The sequence below is a fragment of the Notothenia coriiceps genome, unplaced genomic scaffold (assembly GCF_000735185.1).
Source record: "Notothenia coriiceps isolate Sejong01 unplaced genomic scaffold, NC01 NC01_scaffold00000339, whole genome shotgun sequence".
Classification (NCBI taxonomy): domain Eukaryota; kingdom Metazoa; phylum Chordata; class Actinopteri; order Perciformes; family Nototheniidae; genus Notothenia; species Notothenia coriiceps.
In genome coordinates, this window is record NW_011333040.1 from 9,533,709 (window position 1) to 9,543,416 (window position 9,708).

At 40.7% G+C, this 9,708-nt stretch overlaps 1 protein-coding gene across 1 annotated transcript in view; it reads left to right on the forward strand.

The window, feature by feature from the left end:
- pdia5 (protein disulfide isomerase family A, member 5) overlaps window positions 1-9,708 on the forward strand; it is a 31,459-nt gene continuing 21,751 nt past the window's right edge. The window contains exon 1 of the mRNA XM_010777251.1: window positions 1-158. Coding sequence (XP_010775553.1) covers window positions 90-158 — 69 coding nt within the window. The 5' untranslated portion in view covers window positions 1-89. The remainder of the gene's footprint in view (window positions 159-9,708) is intronic.

Below are 9,708 nucleotides of genomic sequence, written 5' to 3' on the forward strand. Positions count from 1 at the left end.
AACTACATTTCCCATGAAGCCTTGCGCCGTGCCCAAGAATCCGTGGAAAAAACGAATGCGCCTGCGTATCCAGACGTGGCAACGGCATCATGGCCTCTTGGAACCAGCGCCACGGGAGTCGGATGAGAGAGGAGAAAATGTTCATGTTGGTGCTGCTGGTGAGTCAAACAAAACCCGGTGTGTTTGTCCGGTAAACGGTAAGGGCTGCTCGGTGTCCTGCATGCACATGGCGGAGGGATTTGTGTCCGTTAAGAAGCGTTAAGGAGGGAGAACCGACACTAGAAATCCGTCCCCATAGCCTGTCCGTGCAGGAGGTAAAGTTGACAGCCCTTTACTGAACTTGGAAACAATGTAGTAATGCTGTGCGGTTCTTGTGGTAAAGTCACCGGGATTTGAAATGTAGCTGCCCACATTAAGCGGGTTTTTCCTGGCCAACGGTCGCCTGTGTGCCCGGTCCCTCCCCTGTGGGAACCAGACCGTCCAGGGAACTCGGTAACACCAACAGACCTGAGGAACTTATCTTTACCTCAGCTTAACTCCATGTTTCCTTTCATTCACTCGGTAGCATATAACTCCAGAGGGGGGAGAAGTACTATATCTTGTACATATAAGTACCAGAGTGTAGGAATACGCTGTTACAAATAAAAAAACATGCATTCAAAATCTTACTCAAGTAACAGTACACACATGTAAAAGTACTCATTCTGCACAATGGCCCATTTCAGAATAATATAAAGTATTATCAGCTTAATCTGAGGTGGTTGAAGTACTCAGATCTTGTACCTAAGTAAAAGTAACCAAGTATTGGCATCAACATATACTTAAACTACTAAAAGTACTCATTATGCAGATTGGCCCATTTAAGAATAATGTATTATATGTTTTGGTTATAATTATTGCTGCATTCACGTGTTTATCAAACTGGTAAAGGTGAAAAAAGTGTTCTTTAGGTGTTGTGATTATATTGTTTTTTATTATTAATGAAATAAGTAACTAAAGGTATTGCATCAATGTTGTGGAGTAAAAGTACAATATTTACCTCTGAATTGTAATGGAGTAGAAGAACGTAGTAAACAATGGAAATACTCAAGTCAAGTACAAGTAACTCAAAGTACTGTACTTGAGTAAACCTAGTTGGTTAACGTTTACCAGACCTGATAAGCGTTCTCTTTATCTCAGCATACACTTCCTTAAGTGTATCTCTTCTTAGTTTCATTCTCTCGGTAGCTTAGTGTTAATACCACGGCATGCATAACTCATTATCACAGAAACTGATCTGTTCAGCCAGCTGAGTTTGTAAAGGGAATTGAAAGTTCAAAAGTTTGTGATATGGAACAAAAGTTTCTGCCACTCTCTGTTGGGTGTGTACTAGTTTCTGTCCTTAACAGATTGCCCTTTGGAAGAAGTGTAGTATCCTCCATGTCATGTGACTGTTATAAGTGAATTGGTTAGTCAGTGCAAATCTTAACTGCATGGAAATATAGTGGTCATTTGCAAATATGATTCAGAAGTGAACAGAGCTGCAGCTGTTGTATTATCTGATAATGAAAATGCTTATGCAAATTCTAAACTAAGTTATGTTTTCAAATTGCCCCGGTCCAAAACACAAATATTCTATTCACATGTTTGGTATTTTTTCCTGATAACTTAAGTAAAAGCTCTATGTTAGTGTTGAATATTGTTAGTTTTATTATTGTGTTTATTTTCTTTAGTGTTGGGAAGAGTTGTATCTTCGATTCAGGAAAAAGTTCACAACAAAACTTGATTATTAGTGTGGGTTTATTTTGGTATTATTTTGTAATTTACGCTACACACCTGTCTCCATACAAATGAAAAAGTCCTCAGTAATTATTCTAAACACACAGTCCACTTATAATATTCTTTGATCTTATCTTTCATTTAAAGATTATATCTAAACCACTTTCAAGTAGATCCATTCAATGTGTTTTACATTCGCTCAGTGGCCAATTTATTAGGAATACATCTGAATCAAATCCGGTACAGCAAGAAATACTTCTTTCATATTGTAAAGTGTTCCCTATAAATTGTCACATGAGTATAAAGCAGGCCGTCTCCTGTCCAGCTTCCTGTTGCAGAACAGTCACTGCAAACATGGGTGTGTGTGTGTGTGTGTGTGTGTGTGTGTGTGTGTGTGTGTGTGTGTGTGTGTGTGTGTGTGTGTGTGTGTGTGTGTGTGTGTGTGTGTGTGTGTGTGTGTGTGTGTGTGTGTGTGTGTGTACACAGTGTCACAGTTTGGTACTGTGCCAAAACTGACAGGCTGTCAAAAGAAATGGTGACAAGGTTAACATGCTGAGTAGCATCTTGTGTACAAACACAAGATGCTACTCAGCATGTTAACCTTGTCACCATTTCTTTTGACAGCCTGTCAGTTTTGGCACAGTACCAAACTGTGACACTGTGTACACACACACNTTATAAACGTTAGAAAATGGGTTTTGCCTTTGGGACATGCATTTGGCCTCCGCCAAATGATTTGATTTTCGCATCTTATTCTGTCTATAATATTAAATGTACAGGAACGTATTTACCATGTCTGACATAGGATGTAACTTCCATGGCGTGGTGCCCTTTCATTGTCATGCAGCTGTGCAATGCATCGTGGATAGCTGCACGTTAGCCATTTCAGGGATGGGGATCACTTGGCGGATTATATTTGCGTATTGAGTTATTAACGGTATATCGCTAATTTAGGCAAAGTAGCTTAATTCCCACACTGCGAAACTCCTGAAAAAACCGTACAGCACTTGATCAATCAAAACATTTTCGAAAAACAGTAGGACGCAAAAAAAGTATCCAAACGAGCGCCATGTGCGTCCATTTTTAAACCTTGGGACCAGTTACGATTAATAGGCCCTTCCAATTCAGGTGCATATGGCGAAGCGGCCAGGAGATGAAAATTCAGGTTTAAGCTACATAAAAAAAGAATTGATAGTAATAAAGAACCGCCTCTTTTAAGCAATGGCCAAATGTTGGGGCCTCCTCTTGTTAAAACTGTACGGTAACTAAATCTTGACACTTCCAGAATCCTACGACATTTTTAGTTAACAATTGTTTATGTTTTAAACTTAGTACATATATATATTGGTGCTTCTATCGCGTTTTTTCAGTTTGTGGCCATTTGTTTCCGCATTCAAATTTCCCAGCCAAGCACTTCCTGGAAACTCTTTCTCTCAATGGCTCTGGGGCGCCCGTCAATTAACTGCTCAATGGCTGCGTATGTTTCGATGAACCCTCACCCTAAAAGGGCCTGTAGCCACATAGGGGCCTTACCTCGATGGGCGGCGGCCAGGAGATTTTCTGTTGGGGTGCCTGTGGGGTAGCTTTGGCCCGCCTTTGCATAGAGGTTGCCCTCAAACATGTTAGGCCGTTTCCCATTAAGGTAGCTATATGGCGCCTACAGCTGAAATTGTTCCACCGCCCAACACTCCCACACGCACATACAGTAGGCTACACCGCGACTCAGGGGCGGTTCTAGGGAGGGCCAGGGCGGGGCCAATTGGCCTAACATGACCTCTGACACCCTGTTGCCCCCCCTAAAAATGAAAGTGAAAAAACGTGTGAAATATGAAAAATGTATGATTTATTACATGATTTATTGAATGACGGAATAGGCGGAACTAACGTTATTCGTCATTCTAGTCGGACCCATTAGAGCGGTGCACTCAGGACCCATTAGAGCGGTGCACTCAGGACCCATTAGAGCGGTGCACTCACTTTCACTGTCCGGCTGAAGCGCGCGAAAAACAAACACTTTTCATCTCGGATCATCAGAGGCTGTTGCATCCAAGAAAGACTGATTAAAACCTACTTTTCGAGAGACTACCACGATAATTGAAGGTGAGTTAAACTATTGTATCCGTGTAATTGTAGATGTAAAGTAGAGATGTAACTTTTCATTGCCTTTATTTTTATATAAATAAGATATGGTGTTAGTGCAAAAATGGTACTATAACTTAAGCTGAAGCTAACAGTAATAACTGTAAGATATATCTGAAATAAATAAGTGTACTGAAACAAATACCAATAACTGTATTGCATTGTTTTCTTATGCGCAATTACTTCATACTGTCTAGTTCTCTTTTTCGTCCTGCATTTATTGTGCCCCCCTCAGAAAATAACTGGCCCCCCAATGGCTCCCCCAGTCAAATTGGTCTAGAACCGCCACTGCCGCGACCGTTACAATGAAGGCTCGATAATCAGCTCACGGCATATAGGAAGGATAAAGTGCTATTTTTTATAAGTGGGGGGCGAACCAGCCTCCTAAATTATTTAAGTTAAAAGCATCAATCTGGTGCACTTTGAGAGCAAAATTAAGAGATCCATGGATACATCTCTCAACACTCATATGAAACAGAACAAACAGATTTCTTTATGGATATTTTACTAATCACTCCCCTTTTAAACTGTATTCTTATTTTACTATCATATAGTATTTCATAGGTCTACCTGTTTTTCATTTATGCTCTTATTGTTTTATAGCCTAACTATAATGAGCATATGAAGGTGTGCCTCGGAAATGGGCTTCTTGTTTACATTATGGTGATCAAACTGTTTTGAGACCCATTGAGATAACTTAGACTAAAGTTAATATATCTAAACACTGAGAGTCCTTCACCTCACCTCACTGACGTTATCTGACAGGAGAGGACTTTCCTTTCACTTAGTTGTAGAAACAGCTTCTAATATCCGTTAGTGCAGCAACAACAATCTTGCTCTCTCTCTCTCTCTCTCTCTCTCTCTCTCTCTCTCTCTCTCTCTCTCGCTCACTCGTGCGCTTTTGCCACACACACGGAGCCGAGCTTGAATGAGACACCCAGAAGTAGTCTACTTGTACTGTACTGTAGCATATCAATAATTTTTCAAATTATGAATTTCACATATAAAAAAAACCCATACATGTCTTGGGGTTGCTTAGCAGTTGCTAGGCCAATTGTTGGTGTTGCTGTAGCAACTGCAAGCTACCGCCTGGCGCCGCCTCTGTAGCCTACCAAAAGCTAACATTTAAACATTATGCAGAGATATCTTAATTGTTAATATCCTTGAACGTTGACATATATTCTTTGTTCCGAGCTAGTTGACTGATGGACAAAACGTAGGCCGTGTGCACACTAAAGCACTTGTGACAGTTTGATCCTTCAGTCTGAAATGTAAAATCGGGACAAAAATGACACTTTCTGCTCTATCAAAGAACTCTGGCTTCCCTTTGGCGAAAAAGAAAAAAAAAACACACCCCCAACTCTTATTTTTTACTTTCTCCAACTCTATAATTTGTCTTAAGTTCCTAACAGCTCTAAAGGCCACTACACACCGGGCCGATTTTCGGCGTTGATAGATGTTTGGCCTTCGATGAGTGTTGTGTCGCCCTACTCAAATTGGTGTGTCCCACACGTCATGTCTTTTCGGCTGTGCCAACACCTTCCGCCGCCGATTCGACATGTTGAAAACGCTTCACTTCTGGTACCTGATGTTTGCTGGAAATAATCTAATAATCAACTAATTTGCAAACACATAGAGTCAACCCAGTTTGAATGTTCCCAAGCAGGCAATCAGCAAAAATGAACATCATGAGACTCAGTGTGAGCTACATTGTTAAGAGATGAAAGAGTGTGGGGGCCTGAGGGCACGCAGATAACAAAACCAGAAGCAGCTGATCTGCAGAAGATTAAAGAGTGCGGTATAAGCACGGAGTATAAGATCCCTCTTTTAAATCCTTTCGCATATGGCATATTAATATGATGACAGCACAAGACTGACACACTTTGAAAAACACTGACAAGTATATTATGATTGTAATAACCTGTCTTTTTTTAAATAGATCACATGATTGAACAAAGGTTTCACTTCCTCTCCATGTACTCAATTATGAATGGATTTTAGCCACTATTGCTTGATGGAGAAAATACACATTGTACTATGATTTTTGTCAGAATCATGAGGTTTCAATTAGGTATCCATGAAGTTATTTTCATGTCTCTTCTTCAGGTTCAAATAGGATTATAATATAAAGAGTGTATTGCAATGTATTGCCACTGTATTGGAATATGTAGTCCATAAAGGGCATATCAAATTTGTATTCTGCATTGATATGTTCAGAATATCATGGTAAAGGGAAAATGTCCTGCATTTAAATTACACTTTTATAATCTTTACAACCCCTCAAACCCATTTACATATCAGCATTAACCCATTAACACCCAATTATAAAGAGGCAGAGGCTGTCATATAAGAGGCAACCTGCTCGGGACACATTGACATGTTGACCGTAGGTGCTTGGGATCAAACCAATGACCTTCCAATTGGAGGACATCCATCTATCCACAAGTTGTGTGTTGACGTCTGAGCAATAAAAAACAATATATCTCCTTTGTGTCTTCCTTAAAAGCTTATGGACTCATCAAAGTCAGCAGAACGTCTTCCCAAATTGGGAAATGTGACCATCGAGGGAGCATGTTGATGAACCATTGGCCTTGGTGGACGTCAGCATTCCATTCATATTGCAGCAGTAAGCAGCGGAAAGCCACTCTGCCCTCCAACAAGTCCTCCGAGAGGGCACCAGCGTTCATTGCAGAGGCTCCTACACACCGTATTAAACCAAAGCATCACTGGGCTTTATACATCTCTGACCATCTTGCTGAGCTGGCCCAGATTCCCTTCATTACACAAAATCTGAGACCAAAGCAAATACATAAGTCCACAGTGTCCCTCTTTATCCTATTTACACAGCCTGACTCCTCCGGCTGGCTTACAGCTACTGAACTCTCTGGTCCAGTGGGGCTGAGGGAGAAAACATGACCTACCAGCTGCCATGGATGCCTCTTATCTGGCCCCTTGTGTGCCCAGTGCTGCTCCGAACATGGCAGCTCCCAGATAATACTATCTGATAACCGTCTGGTTCAAATGGCCCCAACCTGAAGGTGAGCTCCAACTGGGCCACACTCATGCAGACATGCAGGAAACATGGCCTCATAGGAAGGGGGAGCATGGCGAGCATTCAGACACTTTTGGCATCTCATCTGCATGCCTGTATCACTGATTCATAGAAGTTAAAAGCATTTCCGTTCATCTCAGCCTTTTTTTATATGTTATGACAAATTGATGCCATAACATATGCTGCTGAAAATGCTGTTGCAGCTTTATGTAAACACATATTGGGAAGAAGTCACTTAAATAAGCTGGAATACCATGCAGTGCCAAAAGGAAGCAGTGATTAAATCAAGACAGCATGAGGCATGTCTGTTTAAGCAGTAATGTCACTAATGATGAAGAGTTGTCTGAAAAGCTATTTATTTTCCACTTAGCTGTCAATATGCAAAGAAATCCCAAACTTTAAAAATATTGAAACATGTTCATTCCGCAAATGTAAACTTATGAAAAACTACTTTTAGCTCTGTCTATATTTATTCTTTTGTGAAGAACAATGTATACCATTTACTACCAAGTTTATTATAGAAGGACAAGTTGTTTTTTTCCATAATCCTGCTGACAGACTAAGCTTAAACCATTACCTCATTGATGGTTAAATAAAAAAGACCTGAGTCATAACGGTTTTGGTCTTAAGGTAGGTAATAGGTTGGAATATTTAAATTAGACTCTTCATGGTTCTTGCCAAATGATGAATCGGCCAAAATAGAGGTTAGTGGAAACGTGCTATTGCCCAAATTAAATAAATACATCTACATCTAATTCATTTAAACTAGAATTGGTTGATGGACTTTTTCCCTTTTTTGCCTCAGCCAATCAATGACAAATCACCTACAAGTCTTTAACCCTCCTAATGTCTTCGTTCCCCCAGTAGTCTGATAAATATTGTATCAGACTACTGGTATACATGAACAACTGCAGTAAATATACAAAGAACAGACACTGAACATGTATTGCGTGTGCCAGTTGTGATCCATGTGGGGGGATTGGCACATAAGCGCGGGAAATGTATCAAATTGTTCTGTGTGTGTTTGTGTGTGTTGGTGTGATTCACATGGGGGGATGGGCACATAAGGGGGGGGCACACATCTAGAGTATGTGTGTGTGTGTGTTTTATCTGATCTGGATGTTTACAAAATTAATTTTCTTTATGGCGGTCATTTTTTGACCAAGGAACAACCATGGGTGTTACAAAAGTCTGACTAAATCATCCAAAATTCAATGAAAGGTGGTGATTCCGCAATTTATAATACTTCAAATTTAACTGTGAAGGAATCATAAAAGCCTTAATGCAACGATATGTAAAACAAAAAATCAACAAAATGATTGATGTAAAGTAGTAAATCGGATCAGATTGAACCCGAAGACAACAGGAGGGGTTAAAGCAAGAGTGATTATCAAGGCAGATCTAACATTTTGAAATTAAATTTCCCTTAAATTCAGATCAGGATATTCATATGTGTAATCATTACAGAGGGAATACAGGACCCACATGAAGTAATGATACATGTTCGCAAAGAAAGAAATATTTTATTGCCAGGAAATTCAGAGCGCTGTTAACTCTCTTTCATGAAGCATGTCAGCTGGCTGCTACGCATACAAATAATGAACCAACAAATGGAAGGTTTTGCAACACCCCCTGACAGCTCCGATGAACGGACCCTGGAGAGCAGGGCAAATGTTGTCCTCCACCGTTCCTAGACAGGTGCTGCTGCAATATACCAATAACCGATGTGCGGAGCAGCGCAATTACGAGACGTAACTCATTCAGCTCAAATACACACTTTAGCCTGCATCCTCCATTAAACAGACCGAACAAACCACAACAATACCATGAACAACATTATTCTTAAGCTCAACCATTTACCTCCAGGATTTAACGGCCATGCCATTTCATTTCAGATTTCATAATGGAACGAACAGTTCTACGATGTGATGGTAACACTGAAACTGTTATATGTTCGATCTTCAACAGTCAATTCTTACCCGTAAAATTTGGACACGTCAACTGTGGCAACATTCCTGATGTAGGACCATTAAATAAACTTCACGATCTTAATTCTATGAGCATAATCCAGAATTCTCCCATTGGGTGACTATGCTTTCCCAAAAACAACGACCCAACATTTTTCCAATGGGGTTTTCACATCAATCAACTCCAATTCAATCAATCCATTCAATCAATCAAGTCAATCCAACACTCCAATAAATCAACTGTTTGATTTATATAGGCCCAATATTCACCAAATGTACATTTGTCTCCAGTGGACCTTGCACAGTTTGTACCAGAATATCAGTAAATGCACAATACGACACCCTCTGTCTCAGACCGCCTCCACCATTGTACAGGAACAACTTCCAGAGAATAACCCACCAGTTTATCAGGGAAAATGCGGAGAAACGCGTCAGGAGACGCAACAGAAGGAGGGAAATCCCCTCTCCCACGGGGACGGACAGACGTGCAAAGAGCCCGTGTGTACAACGAAGAGATAATACATTTACAGCAAGTACCGACTCAAATGTTTGGAAAATGCATGTGTCTAGTAATAGAAAGAATGAATCCACAAAGGATGTCAACCAATCCTGTGGGAGGCCAACAGGGAAAGTAGTATGATGAGAGTCAGGTCAGGCGTACCGCAGCGAGCAGGTCTACGACTCAAAAGACTCAAAGTCCAGGAATCAAAATCCAGCTAATCAAGGAATAGAGGATCCAGGAAGCAGCCAGGATCCAGGACCAGGATGCCAGGGCTCAGATCCAGCGACTCA